Consider the following 18,072-nt stretch of genomic DNA (forward strand, 5'->3'; position numbering starts at 1 on the left):
CCCAGTGGTTTTGTTTTTTTATGAAGTTTCATTTGTAAAAATGTCACTGAAATTCCTAGCTCTGATATTAATCCAATTAACTGCACAGAAATAGAGTCCCAGTTCTTGGACTGGGTCTAATTTCCTTTCCTTGTATCCATAGTCTTCTCTTCCCATATCAGAGTTACCACCAGAATACCAAATAGTTCTCACTTCATTTATATAAACTACTAAGAGTTAACTTTCATTTCGCAAAACAAAGATGAACTGCACAGTTTTCTGTACATTTAAGAAAACCACTTGGCAATTTATTATAAAGGCCCATTTCTGCCAGAAACCTGTTGAGCAGGAAACCTTCAATGGGAACATGGAGTATGAATTCATCTTTTTTCCTAAGTTTGTTTGTTTATTGGGGGGGTGGGGTGGGGAAGAAAGCATGTGCACAGAAGTGGGGGAGGAGCAGAGAGAGAGGGAGAGAATCCCAAGCAGGTTCTGTGCTGTCAGTGCAGAGCCCATTGTGGGGCTCTATCCCATGAACTGTGAGATCATGACCTGAGCCAAAACCAAGAGTTGGCTGCATAACTGAGCCACCCAGACGCCCCTTTGGAATAGAATTTAATAAAAGTCTTCAAAAAGAAGGAAGTTGTTTGTGTTGTCTACTTTCGTGTCTTGCTATATTGTAACAATAGTAAAGAACCTGTGGCCCTTGGAAAAGCTTTGAGCCAATGCAAAATATAACTGGCCTTTTGATTAGAAAGTAGCTTATTCACAACTGGGTAGTCTGAGCCAATATAAAAATTTGCAGTCTTACAGGTGGAAGATGTTTTAAATGGCTAAATATGGTTAGAATTGAGTGGTGAAGGATCTTACATGGTCTCAAGTCTCCTAGGCAACTGGAAGTTTCAAGGAAAGAGCTACCTGGCAAAAGATATTTAGGAATATTATTACAAAATACAGGCATTCTTAATACTTCACAAAAATTAGTACAAATTATATACAAATGTTACACTTAACTATTAGATCATTTGCTTTTATTTTTCACATCTACAGTCATCTCCAGTGAAGGAATAAGGAGACTGGGCACATTTTTAATGGGCACATTAAATGGGCACACAAAAAATGGGCACATTTTTAATAAATAATGAGGTAGACACATTATTCTTCAAATTAACAATTCCATGATTGAAAGACACTTACATGTAGCCTTTCCAATATGCTAATTTTACTTTATATAGCACTTATCAGGTTCACATGATTTCTTTTTCAGAACAGTTTTAAGATAAGTAGATTGGAATATATTGTAGATATATGAAATACACCTAATATGAATCTATTTTAGGGTGAATGGATTATTTTTTGAACCAAAAAGACCTTTAATACACATTGTACTTGAGGAGAAGAAATGCCATTTTTGACACATTGATTTCATTATGTAGTTGAAATGGCAGGATTTAAAGGGAAATTCATATATTTAGTTGCGAATAACTTACCTGGCCTTACGCTTGGAAATGGGGGTTGTCTAAGCCAGTTTAATGTATCTTTGGGCCTTCATATCTTCACCTGTAAAAATAAAGACCTTGAACAGATCATCTCTAAGGAAGCATCTAGCTTCACACTCTGATGGGACAAGCTTGGCTAACATTATTAGTGCAGTGCACTTTGAATATGGAAAAGATGGTTCTTAAAGTCTAGCAGATTTCAGATAAATTGCTTCTACAAGCCCTGGTCCTTCCTGGGCCCTACGATTTGGAAGCTTTGGGGCTATTTAATTAAACAAGGAGGCCATTAGATTGAGGTGGTTTTAAAGACTTGGTAGCCTACATAAGCAACCCAAAACCCAAGCCTGAAACACCTCAAGGTTAAATCAAAATCTAAGGATAATGACAAATAGTCAACAAGTCCTTCCTAAATAAGGCAACGCTTCAGCTATAGCCAATCAAATCATTTCCTTGCTTTGCTTCCACTCTTCTAAAATGTCTTTTCCCTAGCTCCTGTTGGTGGAGGGATCCTAACCATTTCTAATTTGATCTTGCCTGATTTGAGTCCATTTTTATTCAAGTAAACTCTTAAGTTTTTCTTTTTAGTACACTCCACACCCAATGTGGAGCTTGAACTCATACCCTGAGATCAAGAGTCTCATGCTCTACTGACTGAGCCAGCCAGGCGCTCCTGGTAAAATCTTCCTTGAAAGCCACCAGCACTACTTAAAAGTCTTAAAAGTGAATATATACTTTGAGGGCTCATCTTCACTTCTAAGAATTGAACTCAAGGAAATAACTACGTAAGTGGACAAAGATGGATGCATGCAGGTTAAAGAATATTCAAACTAGACCTTATAATATAAATAACTGGGAACTAAAGAATCTCTAACTCCAGGGGAGTTAGGTGGTCCCATGCAGTACTTACAGACTTGGGAAGTTATTTTGTCTTCAATTTTTTGAAGTTATCTTCTAATTTTTTCTACAATGAATATAAATTACTTTCCTGACCAAGTTAATATACCACTGGCTAATATGTTAACTCTTTCTTTTGCACATTTACTCACTACTCAGAATCACTGACATTTTTAGTTTAGTGTAAAAAATCATCAGTCCCTGAAACTGCTTAATTCCTGAGCTACTAAAATTGTTTCCAAAATGTGGTAAGACTGGACATGTTCTGCCCCCCAAAGGGGCTCCAACTGAGGAAAAAGAATAACTTACTGAGAAAAAAGCAATTTTAAGTGACAGATCAACCAATTATTTGTTGTTTTTTCTTAAAGCCAGGAAAAGACAAAACATATGTCCTCAGAATTTCCAAAGAGTTGCTTCTTAAATCATGAAGAGCCAGAGAAACAAGGTACTGCAGCAAACACTTTTAATAAGAATACAAAATTCACACCAGAGGCACATTCTGGGGAATGTAAAGGAACTATCACAAGTATTAATTCTGCTGGAAGAATAAAATAAGGCTCTCTCAGAGTACAAATATACAGGAAGGAATGATTTAAAATAGGCTTATGATTTACAATCACATTACATTGTACATATTAAGCACTGAAAACAGGCATATTAATTAAAAAGCCAGCTAAAAGGCATTTGAACATATATAACAAATCTTACAGTCCACAAAGTTCATGTATAACAGTAATTTTAAGTACTTCATTTCAACACAAAAGAAATGAAGATATATTAATTTATGTTTATGACAAAAATCAAGGGAACTTATATTTAAAAGGCTTACATTACTGATAGAACCACACGGCAGACAGGTCAACCACATAACATGAAACCAACCAACAGTGCTGAGCAACTAAAACAGTACTGGCCTTTCCAATCCCCTTTCTTGTTACCACCGCGCTGTCCCGTATTACCTTTTCATTGCTCGAATGAAAAATATTTCTCTATCTTCTCATTCCACGAAAGGAATGAAGAAACACCAAACAGCAAATTCAAAAGTTGATTTTACCATAAACCTTAAACACGGTTTAACGAATACAAAGAAACCCAACACTGATACACGGTGTTCCTCTCCAAGGAAGGAATAGACACGTCAAACATTATCTGAAAGGGGTTTCTTTATGGATTATGTACATTGGTTGAATGAGAATTACTGTATCTGAGAAGGCACATATCTGTGATTTAAGGCTTAACCGGTATTGTTACATATGGAAGTCCATGAAAGCTGTCTAGGAATTCACTTCTGTCAAAATGGAATTTACCCCAAAACTAGCATTCTAAGCACAGATTTCTACTCTAGAAACCACCAAGAGTTTCTATTCCAAGTCCACCTGCCAAAAAAAAAGAAAAAAAGAAAAATTCTCTTAAGCAGGTTTCATTGTGAATCAAAAGAAAATGCTAACATAACTGCCCAATGACTTTGGGTGATGCAAACTCTTAAGCTCTAAAGCCTCACAGAAATGACAGTGTGATTCCTGCGTCTTAAAAAAAAAAACCAAAAAAAAAAAAAAAAAAAAAAAAACCAAAAAAAACAAAAAACAAAACAAAAAACCCCTAAACAAAAGTACAATAGTACAGATTCATTTTTAAAAAGGTATTTGCCACAACTCCACAAGCCAATCAGTCATTCATCAGAGCTGCTGCCTCTGTGTGGATGCTGCAGGAACACCATATAATTTTACTCTGCAAAATAGTTTCTTTTTTCTTTAAGACAATACATGAAAATGAATCTCTCAAAGATGTTGAATATATTCATATATAAAATATCTGATGTTGATACAAATCATGTAAACCTCCCTTTGGAAAAGTTACAACTGGCCCTCACTGCCAGGACCAAAAACCTTGAATTTTTATCTTGTCAGTGCAAATCTATATTAGATGTTTTCAAACTACAGAAATAGCCATCAACCCTCACAATACAAAAGGATTTCTCAAAAAGGAAAATTATTGTGTTCCGATTATAGAAATTATGTTTACATTAAAATCACCCACCTTCCCATCAAATTTAACAGTTCAATTGTTAAAGTATGAAAAAGGGAAAAATTAAAGCTGTTTGTGCAAGAATCACTACAATGGTTGTGGTCACCCCTTCCCTAATCTTAACCTAACTCTGCTTAATTCTTATTAGGTTTGTTTAGAAATAGAACAACATGACTTTTTTTTTTTTTCCCCCAGGTATGCTTTTACTGTTCTTCAAGCCAAGATGGGGCATCCACTCCAGGGGTTTTCAATTTGATATGGAACTGTTTAAGCGTCTGTTCAAGCTGCTTCTGATTCCCAGCAAAGTAAGCGGCAATGGCATTGTGGAAAAGGACCAGCTGATTGTGCAATACCTTAACCTGTGAACAGGGCAGAGTTACAAGACCAAGCATTAACACCAATGGCAATGAAATTTAAGGTGACTTATTACATGTCCTAACTAAATGGTGTATCTCTCATCAGGAAAAGCTGCTTTAATAACGACAAAGTATTTCACACACACACCAACTGTATGTTGCTTTGCAGGGTCACTGAGGCTTTGATGACTTTTTAATTTCTCTAAAGGGAATAGGTCATTTTAAGAAGCTGAACCATACACAGACATTATTGAGGGCATTAATTAAAAATATTATTAAATATTATTAAATCCCCCCTCAAAATAAGTATATTCAAAATTAACTACTGCAGAGGGAAAATTACACAGTTACTCTACAGTATATGTTATATACCAAGTACGGACATCATTAAGGCCAAATCTTCTATAAAACTGAGTAGGTCAGATACTTTGAAATACTGCAGTTCCCTGCAAAGAATCAAGCCAAGTGGCAGCAAGTGTTGCCCAAAAGCCAATTTACTTGAAGTTCATATGACTCTCCAATGTTTTCAAATACTTAGCGTTTCTAACGATACCAAGAGTATGTTTTAACCAAGTAATGCTACTTGTGTAAATCTTTATTAAAGAAATCAGTAAAGGATTGCAAAGATTTATGAATAAAGGTGTTTCTTTAGCTCTCATTTATAACTGTAAGTGCTCGACAATAAAGTATAAAATACACTCTGACTTACCCAGCTAATGCAATATTTATTAAGATTGAACTTTAATAGTTTTAATGATGTAAAAACATCTGATATAAATGCTAAGAAGAAATAGGATATGGCATTTTATATGTGGTATGACATTTACATTCACTTTATTATACACACACGCATGGTCTCTCTAACTATTTCTTCATCCATTTACCTCTAATAAAGGACACAATGCAAACATTTACATTGGATATTTTTGATTTGTAAAGCCTTGATTTAAAAATTAAAATATTATAAAAACAACACACTCAAGATTATAAAGTAAAACCTTCTGATCCATACTTTTGGCACTTATCCCCTCCCCTGCCACCCAAAAATCACTATTAACATTTTACTGTGTTTCCTTTGAGAATTTTTCTAGGCATATACATAATATTTAAAAACACAAAGAGACTGCACTATGCACACTTTCAGTACTGCTGTTTACTCAAAATATCTTAGTTTTTTTATTCTAGTCATATATTTATTCACCTAACATTAAAAAAAATTTTTTTTAATGTTTATTTATTTTTCAGAGAGAAGGAGAGACAGAGCCCAAGTGGGGGAGGGGCAGAGAGAGAGGGAGACACAGAATCCAAGGCAGGCTGTAGGTTCCAAGCTGTCAGCACAGAGCCCGAGGCAGGGCTTGAACTCACCAGCCGTGGGATCATGACCTGAGCCGAAGTCTGATGCTTAATGGACTAAGCCACCCAGATGTGTCTCAACTATTATTACTTAACTACCTTCTATGTACCACACACTGTTTTAGGTGTTAGGGAAATAGGAAAAAATCCCCTCCCTTATGAGCTTTTAACCTTAGGGGGTGGGGAAAGAGAGGAGGGAAGTAAGAAACAAAAATAAGGATTGACATCCCAGGAAATTAGTATCTCAAGCCTTGAGAAGAGGTTGGGCTAACTCTCAGACCCGGAGGGCATCTGGCATTGCTGATTTATCTAAAAGTTATTTAAAACCAAAGAAATTTCTTCTTTCCGTCTGATAAAGATTAGAAAAATTTCTAGCAAGGATATAGTTTAAGAAAACCAGATAGCATGAACCAATGAAAACTAAAAAATATCTGTACAAACTAAAAGAGGTACATCTTGCATTTACCTGGTCAGACCTTTAAGGCCTGCAACCTTTGTAAATAAAAACCTTTGGTACCGGGTACAACAAGGACAACAATGAAACATTTAACACCATGTGTCAGGCACTGTACTAGGGATACAAGAATACAAGAATAGTAAGACATGGGCAGTAGAAAATGCCAGTATGATAAATGGGCAGCACAAGTACCCTGGGTTAACTTTTTTTTTTTTTTTTAAAGGGCACTCCTGGGAGAATAGGGTTTTTTCCAGAAAGGCTGGAGGAGAAGTCTGGGACAGAACAATAATTCCTCTGCCCTCTGCTTTTGAGATATGAGGGCTATTTCAAAAGATGATGAGCCTCAACCTAAGAGCAATTACTAAGGAAACAGGATAATCATACGGAAAGCAGGTTTCTAAAAGGCAATTTAGTAAGCAAGCAAAGTATTTGATTATATTGGATTGTTACCATGATGGCCCCAAAGAATTACTCCTTTCCGCATCCACACCCTTGGGGAGCCTTCTGCCGTGAAAATGAGCCTGGCCATGTAATACTAGAAAATGAGGCCTGATAAGCAAGTGCTTGCCTTCCTGGACTGCCTCCACCTTGAGAGGAAGCGCAGTCTAGCCTTTCTCCATGAAGCTCACAAGGAGGACCTGTCATTTCTGCTATGCCCAGTGCCCCAGCAGGCCTACCAGCTGAAAGTGAAGCCAGAAGAACCCATCTACCCAGCCCACATAATTGTGGTAAATAATAAATCATCGCCGTTCTAGTCTACTAAGTTTTGGGTATTTTGTTATGCAATAAGAGAGAAGTGGTACATCTATGAAAAAGGTTAAGAATGCAGCTTCCTCACAATGAATAAGGGGGAGAACAGGCTTAGAAAGAGGAAAGGCTAAGCTGGGTGATAAATAAAGGAACTGAAGAAAGGCCTGTACTTGGGGAGGTTAGGAGTTGGGAGATGAGAGAAATGGAGACAAAGCAGCTAGGAAACAGATTCAAATAAGAGAGGCATACTGCTACTAACCAGTCCCAAGATCTAATTGCACTTTTGGAGTAAATGTAATATAGGTATCTTTGAAAACTTTTACTTCCAATTTTCTAGGAAGACCTAACAATTGCATTAGGCATAGTTTGATACTGGTCACAGCTTCCCCAAATTTGTATTTGTTATTCCTAAAAATTTTTTTTTAATGTTTATTTATTTTTGAGACTGAGAGAGACAGAGCAGGGAGGGGCAGAGAGGGGGGAGACACAGAATCTGAAACAGGCTCCAGGCTCTGAGCTGTCAGCACAGAGCCTGTCGCGGGGCTCGAACTCATGGAATGTGAGATCATGACCTGAGCTGAAGCTGGATGCTTAACTGACTGAGTCACCCAGGCACCCCTATTTATTCTTTATTTGACACAGAGCAAGTGAGCGAGTGGGGGAGAGGGGCAGAGGGATGGAGAGAGAGAGAGAGAGAGAGAGAGAGAGAGAGAGAGAGAGAATCTTAAGCAGGCTCCATGCTCAGTGAGGAGCCTGATTTGGGGCTCCATCCAATGACCCTGAGATCATGACCTGAGCCAAAATCAGGAGTCGGACACTCAACCAACTGAACCACCCTGGTGCCCTTGTTACTCATTTAGATTATTAAGTAAAACGTCCCCATTATTGGTATTGTTCCTTTACAGGAATTACCCTAAAGAGCTTTGGAATCAGAAAGCATATATGGCGATCTTAGTTGTACTACTTTCCAGTTTTCTTTGTGATACCAGGTATAGGTCACTTCCAATTTCACTGCCCAAGGTCTTTATCCGTTTATCAGGGATGCCATTACCAAACTGAATTTGCAGGGCTATTGTAAAGGGTTAAGTGAAATGAGATACTACCTAGCACAGTGTCTGACACAGAATAAGTACTCATTCAATTTCAGTGGAATCTAAGTCTACCTAGTGGACAGTCAAATCCTCAAACGACATGGACTTTTCCTGGTAAAATTTCACTTATTTAGAACCCACTGATTTGGAACTTGCAAGAAGTAAGACTGTAATATTGTGATTTAACATTAAGAAACACATACTTGGTCTTAGTCCTCATTTCTGGCACAAAGCTCCTAAAACCCTTGTAATTTCCAAAGTGATAAGAGTGAAGGGAGCAACTTTTGTTCTAATATTTAGTGTGTGTCTTGTTCCTGAAATAGCCCCAGAGCTATACAGGTGGGAGGAATGACTTTTGTTTGGAACAATCACTTTCTAATCATACCTTTGTGTTAATGAGATTTCTGGAAAGCCCCTAGAAAACCAGAGGTAAGAGCTGGTTGTCAGGGGAACTAAATTGTGATTACAGGGTGGGAATTTCAGCTCCACTCCCTAACCTCTGGGGAGGAGATAGAGGTTACAGGTTGAATAATTCACCAATGGCCAATGATTTCATCAATGATTCCTATGTAATGAAGAGTCCTTAAAAATCTCTGAAGTATGAGGTTTGGAGAGGTTCTGGGTTGGTGAATATAGCCACATGTTAAGAAAGTGGGGCACCCCCAACTCTATGGGCACATAGGCTCTTGTGCTCAGGAACTTTACAGACCTTGACCCCTATGTACTTCTTTATCTGGCTCTTCATATGTATCCTTCAATATTTCCTTGTAATAAACTGATAATCTAGTAAGTAAACTGTTTTCCTGAGTTCTGTGAGATACTCTAGCACATGACCCAAATTGAGAGGTTGTGGAAACCTTCAACGTACGGTCAGAAGCACAGGTGGCAACCTGACTTGCAACCGGTGTCTGAGGGTGGAGGGGATGGGGGCAGTGTCAGAACTGAACCAAACTGGAGGATACCCAGCTGGTGTCCAGGATCGAGCATCAGTTGGTGTAGGAGAAACCCCAGGCATCTGGCGTCAAGAGTGTTTGAAAAGTGCTATGAGTGTAAAAGAAGACACAGTTTTCTCCTTTCCAAAGGAAGAAACGGATGTGAAGTTTACCCTAGCATGATGAAAAAAAAAAAAAAAAAAAAAGGTGTGTGCTAAGCAAATAAATTTTGTTAAAAAGGTGCAGGGGCACAGCTGGCTTATCAACGCTGATTGCCTTGACATGGCCTTCCATCCAAGAGGCAGAAAACAGCCAGGGATGCTGCAGAAGGAATTCCTCTGCTTGACAGATCACTCAGAAGAACTATTTTTTTTTTAAATGTTTATTTATTCATTTTTGAGCGAGAGAACAAGCAGGAGAGGGACAGAGAGAGAGGGAGACACAGAATCTGAAATGGGCTCCAGACTCTGAGTTGTCGGCGCAGAGCCTGATGCGGGGCTTTAGCTCACAAAGTATGAGATCATGACCTGAGCCAAAGTTGGATATTTAACCGACTGAGCCACCCAGGTGCCCAAGAACTTTTTTTTTTTTTTTTTAAAGATTTTATTTTTAAGTAATCTCTACAAACATGGGGCTCCAACTTACAACCCCGAGATCAAGAGTTGCATGCTCTACTGACTGAGTGAGCAAGGCACCACAACTCAGAAGTTTAAAGGGTCAATTTACAACCCCACAATTCTGTGCTTCTAACATGAACATATTTTTCAAGCACCACAGAGGCACTTCTTCCAAATTATTCATCAGTAAGCACCATTGGAGTTAATAGTATTACATATAAAATTTGTTTAAAACATTCTTAATACAGACTTCTACTAAATTCATATTGACCTTTCTCCATGTCTAGACAGAAAAGTTTTACATTGCAATCGCTTTTAAAACAAGCTTTAAAATGATACACTGATTTGCATAAGTACTAAGAAAATGTCAGATTATTCTAATTAAAGTTATAACCAGGGTTCACCTTACATGGGTAGAGTTTAATTTCAGGACCAAATCTCTTTCTTTGTTTTTTTTTTTTTTTTAAGTTTTATTTATTTAAGTAATCTCTACACTCAACATGAAGCTTGAACTTACAACCCCGAGATCAAGACTTGCATGGTCTTCTGACTAAGCTAGCCAGGCGCCCCCCAAATCTCTTTCTTGTAAGACATTGGTCAATTAAAATTATAATTAGCAAAAAATAAGCAAAATAAGACACTGCAGCTTAGCTCTCATTTGATTCCTATTTACATAAAAATGTTTTTAAAAACTGAGCTCTTCTCAGTCACCTGTTCTTCTGGAGAACAGGTTATGAGGGAGTGGTCAAAAGAGGGCTCCAAGAGCAGTATGTTTTAACAGAGGGTGGAAGAGTCCCCACATGACCTTAGATAGGGAAGAACTTTTTTGTTTTTAATGTTTTTTTTTTTTAATTTATTTTGAGAAAGACACACACATGCAGAGAGAGAGAGAGAGAGAGAGAGAGAGAGAGACGTTTACAGTGCAAGTGGGACAGGGGCAGAGAGAGAGAGGAAGAAAGAGAATCCCAAGCAGGCTCCATGCTTTTGGCACAGAGCCCTATGTGGAGCTCGAACTCACTAACTGCGAGATCAGATCATGACCTGAGCCAAGATCAAGAGTCTGATGCTTAACCTGAGCCACCCAGGCGCCCCAGAAGGAACTTTTCAAAACTAAAAACTCATAAAGAAAGGACTGAGAAATTAAATTCATTAAAATTTAGAGTTTCTATTCATCCAAAGACAGTGAAAAGACAAGTTACAAACTGAGAAAATATATCTGCATTACATGTACTGACAAAGGTTATGTATCTAGAAAATGTAAAGAACTCGACAAACCAAAAGCAACCCAAACCAAAAGAACAAATAACGTGGATGGGTATTTCACAGAGGAGGAAACAGCGACAGCCAATTAAATCTGAAAATATATCCAGCCTCAGTAGAAAACAGGAAAGTTCAAATTAAAACTAACTTGATGAAAGAGGACTTCAACTATCTCCATTTTGACCTCAATATCTCTAATTGACGAAGTTCTTTCCAGCTTATCTCTTAAGTCAGGCACAATACCCCGCGGGCAAGGCATCCAGTGAGGAACAAGAACTATCGCCTCAAGCAACAAGGACTGCCGAGAGTCCACAAGACCCCACGAGCCTCATCCCGAGACAGTGATTGACTTGACCTTTACTGCCTACCTGTACAAACCCATCGCCCTTTGTCCCACATTTTCCTTACAGAAACGGAGAAGTATTTCTAGCACTTTGGAGGACGGTCTTTGAGACATTGTCTTCCCAGTACTGGCCTCACTGAAATAAATTCTTTTCTGTTTCACCACCGCTGGTCTCTCTTGCCTTTGGGTTCTGTCAGCAGTGAGTGGCCAAACCTGGTCTGTTTGGGACCCTCGGAACCAGGCTCTCTGGCACCCCTGCGCCCAGCGACACTGGGATGCCATTTTATAGCCTCTACATTAAGAAAACTTAAAACAGTTAAAACTCTTGCCCACTGTTGATGGTTGTATAAGTTCGTACAACTACATTTGAAAACGACTTGGCATTAATCCGTAACATGAAGGATGCATATACCCACCGAACAGCGTTTTAACTTGTAAGAATACACCCTAGAGAAATCTGCACCTGTGTTTTATGAGACAGGGACAATTATGTTCACAGCAGCACTGTTTTCAGCATTAAAGAACAGGGAAACAAACTAAAGCTTGTATTTACAGGAGAATGGATAAACAAACTGCAGTCTCTTCACGCAGTGGGGATACTATATAGGAGTGAAAATAAATGCACTGCAGCCACGTGCATCAATGTGGATGAATCTTGGGAACATCAGACAGAGCAAAACAACGAGCTGCAGAAGAACACCCATAGGAGGATTGCATTTATACAGAGTTCAGAAATACACGTGTGACTGAATGACACATTCACAGGTGGCAAAACTGTGAAGAAAACCAACAGGAACAAAAAAATAGGGGTTCAGAATAGGGGTTCTGGAGGGAGGAGAAGGAGAAGGATGAAGTAAGAGAAAGCATGGAGGAGGCTTCATTTCTTAACCTGGGTGGTGGGTGGATGGCTGTTTTGTTGCTGTTATTCTTCATATTTTGCCTATATGTTAAACATTCTTTTGAATGTACTTAACATCTTTACATTATTAAAAAAGGGAAAGGTTATGAAAGATAAAGTCTGTCTATATATCATAACTTTGCTGAGCATCTGCACTATTCAGTGCTCTAATGAACTAGTCATCCCCCTTTTATATTCAGAGAGAAAAAACACCACACCTAAAATGTTACTTACGTTCATTCATTCAATAAATATTACTAAGGGTCTGTTGTTGTCAGGCACTAGTCTAGGGTCTGGAATGCAAGCAATCAACAAAAAGACAATTCTGCTCTCAAGAAGCTTATATTCTATTGAGAAGAAAGAGAAACAAGGTAAGTAAAATATACAGTATGTTAGATGATGGCATGTGTTACGCAGAAAAATTAAGCAATGGGGAATATGAGATACATATATGGCAGAGTGCAGCAATGTAAACAGAACGCTAGAAAAGGTCTGAGGTGACATTTGAATAAAGACCTAAAGGAAGTGAGAGAGTAGCTTTAAGATACTTTAAGTTTTCTTGTTTTCTTTTTTTTTGAGAGAGGGCGCGAGTGAGGGGCAAGGGAGAGAGAGAGTTCACAAGGTGGGGGAGGGGGGGGAGGGAGGGGGGAGGAGGGAGAAGCAGGGCTCACCCAAAGTGGGGCTCGTGCTCACTTGAAGCAGGACTCGAATTCATCACGACCTGAGCTGAAGTCAGATGCTTAACCGAATGAGCCACCCAGGCACCCCGATACTTTATGTTTTCTAATGAGGCTAGAAGAATAAATAATACTCTGGATAGAGGAAATAACAAGTACTCTAGTCCTAAGGTGGATGGTGTGCTTGGTATGTTTGAGAAACAGCAAGGAGGCCAGTGTGGCTGGTCATTGTATTAAGGGTGTGGTAGGAGATGTGGTCAGGTAAGTAATGGGGGGGCTAGATAATGTGGGACCTTAGATGTCATCATAGAGCCTGTGGCTACTTTTCTGAGTGAGATGAGAAGGCACTGGAAGGTTCTGAGCAGAGACATGACAATATCTGATTTACTTTAATAAACATGCAAAGGTAGAAGTAGAGAGACCTGTTAGAATACTACAGCAATAACCCAGGTGAGATAATGGTGGCCTGGACAAAGGTGGTAACAGAGGAAGCAGTGAGAAGAGGTGGGATTCTCAATATACTGTGAAGATAAAGCCAACAGATGAGGCTGTGGGAGGGATCAAGGACAAAGAAGGTGCCGAGAGTTTTGCCCTGAACAACTAACTGAAAGCATAAAGCTACCACACACCGATATATGGCAAAGGCTATGAGAAGGGCAAGTGTGGAGGAGGGGGAAATGTGGCTATCAAGAACTCAGTTTGGGACAAGTGAGAGATGGTTTTTCAGGCAGACACATGGCAATGCTGATTAAGTAACTATTTTTGAGACTGGATAGAGTTCAGGATAGCAGTACAGTGAAGAAACAGATTAAGATAACTTTTACGGTTCCTTTCTACTAAAATTTTGAGAAAACTGCTTTCTAAATAGAGGTGTGTGTGTGTGTGTGTGTGTGTGTGTGTGTGTGTGTGTGTGTGTGTTTGGAATAAAATATATATATTTGGAAACTCAAATGGCTCCCCCAAAGCCTTTCAGTTGAAAGGCTCTCTCTTTCAACAGAAAAACATTATTTTAAGGACAAAAACTAGCTTTTCTTTCAGAGATTTTTAAAATTCAATTGAAAGTTTATGAACCAGCCCATTAATTAAACACTCTTCCCTATTTAAAGGTATTCTTAGCTTTCACACTAGTAACCTACCTGGGTCGCAAAGTAATTTTACAACTTGCCTTACTAGTATGATCTGGCCTTTCTTGTTTTTTTGTTTTCTTTGGATGATCCTTGGCTCCTGGAGTTATAGAGCAACTGAGGGGTTTCTGTATTTTTAGTGTGAGATTCAAACTTTTAGAAATAGATTCTAGACAATTACTTTATGGCTTTTTGGGTAATGAAAATTTTTGACTTGAATGTTAATTCCCAGTGTTTTAGAATGAAAGGAGACAGTAAGCACGGAGTGCGGGATTTGATTCATGTGGTGTACCTGGAGAGAGCTGTTATAACAGTCTGAAAGTTACTGTCGGAAAGTGGGAAGGGCGTCAGACAATTTTGTAGCTAACTCTACGAGTGTCAATCAACACAGATGTCCACTGAGAAGTCAGTTTCTGTACCCCCTTGAGGTGGCTGACAAACCCAACACAAAGACACAGCAACAAAGCCTCAAGCCAGGTGTATTACCTGTATGCAAAATGTTCCCCAACTCCACTGAAACTTAACCCGTGGGAAATCAAGGAAAGAGGGTGCTTTTTAAGACTGACTTCTAGTTTTCACAACAAAATGACACAATACCCATTTGCACCAAAACATTCTCCCAGTAATTGTGAGAAGGTTGATGTGTAAGCCTCTTGAAGTATATCCACACTTCAGGACAGTTCCCTGGTATAGAGACAGCCGGTAGGGATTCACAGCTTTTCAATTGTAATCATGGAAATAAAGTATAAAACTTCATTGTTACTTTCATCTCAGAAGCCTTTTTATACCAAAACAGGTTAACTTACCTCATTTTTCCATTAGCACCGATTATGTAAGTGTTATCCTAGTACACTAGTTTTGGTAGTAGGTCTTAAAAATCAGATGGACATTTAAATAGGAATGGTAAACTGACTCTTAACCACTCAAACCATTACTAGCCCAAATATAAATGGGAACTAAAATAAATTAATAAGTCAATTATCAATATGAATATACTTACTTTCTACATAAACAAATTAAAAGCTTTGGGCTTTTCTGCCTATTTTTGCTTCATTTTCTCTAAATTTTTGATAAACTAATTTTCACTATAGTATGTATTCATATGATGTCTTCATGTAATGACTGTATTATTTATAGAATATCAATGCAGCTCTGACCGATGCCACAAAGAATCCTCAGGACGTTTAAGAACAATTAAGTAATACAGAAAAAGAGCTGCAAATACAATTTTAAAGAGAACTAATTTTTGCAATCTTTATAATGACTGTGCAGTTGTCACTATGTATAAGTAGTTTTAATGAGACTTAAAAGTGTTGGTCTAAGTTACTTGGCTTGTTTATCAGGTTTACTTTAGTAGACTATTTGGCCTTGTGAAAGTCAGTGTAGGGTAGATACCAGTTTCTCAAACACAACTGGGAGGAAGATAGATGAAGAAAGTAAGGTGGAGGAAAGGTCAGAATGTACTTTCAGGAGAAGGTGCAAAAAGCCAAAAATGCTTGAGGAAGTATTTTAGGGTCATTACACTTTTGCAATTTACGTTTATATTTATATTATCGGATCATGAGAAGTGATGAGCACACAGAATAAAAAAAACGCCAAGTATTTTTGTCAGACTATTTGATATGGTGGGTGACACTCACTTTTGTGAAGCACTTTCTATGTGACAGGTAATATGTTACCCTTACATCTACTCTGTACAGGCTTCTCTTCTCTCCATGTTACAGTTAAAAAACCACTCAGAAAGTTAAGTAACTTGCTTAAGGTTAGATAGTTAGCAGATGAGCTGGGAGTGGAAGGTCTTATCCCACGACAGGTCCCTGTTTTTTTACCTATGCCAACCTGACTCTATTCATAAGGCAACAGACATTTTGGAAAGCTTTTAAAGAAAGCTTGAAATAAATAAACAAAAGGTATGGCAGGGCACTTAAAGGAAAGGTAGCAATGTACAGAAGGTATGTTTTAACCTCCTTCTTCATTTTGTCACTGGCTCTGATGTGGCATTTAAACATCCTCAAGACAGGATCTAACACAAGGTTTGGAGCAGATGAAAGAACTAAAAGTTAATTCTTTTTAAATTATGAAGAGTAATGCAGTATTAAACTTTTGTACACTCTTTCCATACTTACACAGCAGGAACTATTTATTTATGTATGTCCTAACTTAGAAAAGATTTAAAGAGGCTATAAGGATGAGTGAAATACAAGAGAGAAGCAGAGACTTAAAAAAGGAGCAAAAGAAGATAGAGGTAACAGTTCCAGGCAGAAATGGGATGATGACAAATTTGACAAATTTTCAAAACCTAACAGCAGAAACAATTACAGTAATTTAGAAATACACTAAATCATTGTGAACTCAATTACAAAGAACTTTCATAAAGATCTGCCAAACAATGAGCAACCCGGATCAGACATAAGCAAAACCACGATAGCAACATCTGGTGAATGACCTAAAATATGCCATACAATACTTTGATTGTTAAAGGGCAAAACAAACTTCAACACTGACTACTAAGGCAGAGACAAGCTGAGGTTTTAAATAGAAACTGGGTAAGAGAAATTTAAGAGCAGGCCTGAGAGCTGATGCCAAGTGGATTATACTGAAAACTTTCTCCTGCTTACACAGCATATATCAATAGAAGATAAATACCATTTACAAAGTTTACCAACCGAAAAATTTAAAGTATTACTGCACAGGCATCAAAACCATAAAGAGGTACTTTATTTCTACCAAATGAACTTTTTTTTCCAAATCAAATTTAGATTATTACCTACTTTCTTATCAGAGATACTTTAAAAAAGAGGCACTTTTTTAAAAAAAATTTAAATGTTTATTTTTTTGAGAGACAGAGAGACAGAGCATGAGCAGGGGAGGGGAGGGGAAGAGAGACAGGGAGACACAGAATCCGAAGCAGGCTCCAGGCTCTGAGTTGTCAGCACAGAGCCCAACGCAGGGCTCAAACCCATGAACGGTGAAATCATGACCTGAGTTGAAGTCAGATGCTTAACCTACTGAGCCACCCAGGCGCCCCAAAAAGAGGCAACTTCTAATTCAAATAAAAGTAACTTGTTTTAATATATTTATAATTGTTCAAAGCATTGACTCTCCCAATAACTCTATAAAATAAGGGTTTATATTAAGTGAACAACAATACCGAGGTTAGGTTAAACATGTGAGGAAAAGTTGAAATAAAATCTTTTTTTTTTAAGATTTTATTTTTAAGTATCTCTACACAACGGGGGGCCTGAACTTACTACCCCTAGTTCAAGTCGCATGCTCCACCAACTGAGCCAGCCAGGCACCCCTAAAATTATTCTTTAGTAAGAAGTCTCTAAACCACTAACATGTAAAGAATTAACTCCTTTCTTTACCTCTAATTATTTAAACAGGGACCTGTCTTGGCCTTTTATTAGGTTTGTGAAGTGTAATTTTATTACTTTGTAATAGCTTTGGAAATGCCTGTCATGTCAAAGCAACAGCTGAGAAAAAAGTACGATAAAAAATATGGGTGTGGACACTGGGAAGGGAGTTAAGGGAAGGAAAGACAAATATGAACCACAAGTGGAGGTGGAAGAATAGATTTTATTTTTTGACTCACTGGGATAGGTTTCAACAAATCTTGGACAAGTATGTTTCAAAAAAAAAAAAAAAAAAGCATCCTAGGAGGGAAAAAAAAGGGCAGTCCTATTTCGAAAAGCAGATAACCGATGACACATAATTCCAGTAATGATAGGTCACAGAATGTGCTGAGGCCTTATAATTCTTTATCCAATGGTAGGTTAAAATTCTCAATGCACAGGTTTTCTCCCCCTTTAACAAA

The 18,072-nt window shown here is 38.1% G+C and overlaps 1 protein-coding gene across 2 annotated transcripts in view; it reads right to left on the minus strand.

The window, feature by feature from the left end:
• Positions 1-4,589: 4,589 nt before the first annotated feature.
• Positions 4,590-18,072, minus strand: part of ARFIP1 (ADP ribosylation factor interacting protein 1) — a 122,588-nt gene continuing 109,105 nt past the window's right edge. For both annotated transcript variants that reach the window (XM_042935287.1, XM_042935282.1), the window contains one exon: positions 4,590-4,756. In XM_042935287.1, the coding sequence (XP_042791221.1) occupies positions 4,601-4,756 (156 nt within the window). In that variant the 3' untranslated portion in view covers positions 4,590-4,600. The remainder of the gene's footprint in view (positions 4,757-18,072) is intronic.

Source organism: Panthera leo, chromosome B1, assembly GCF_018350215.1.
Source record: "Panthera leo isolate Ple1 chromosome B1, P.leo_Ple1_pat1.1, whole genome shotgun sequence".
In the NCBI taxonomy this organism is placed as follows: Eukaryota; Metazoa; Chordata; class Mammalia; order Carnivora; family Felidae; genus Panthera; species Panthera leo.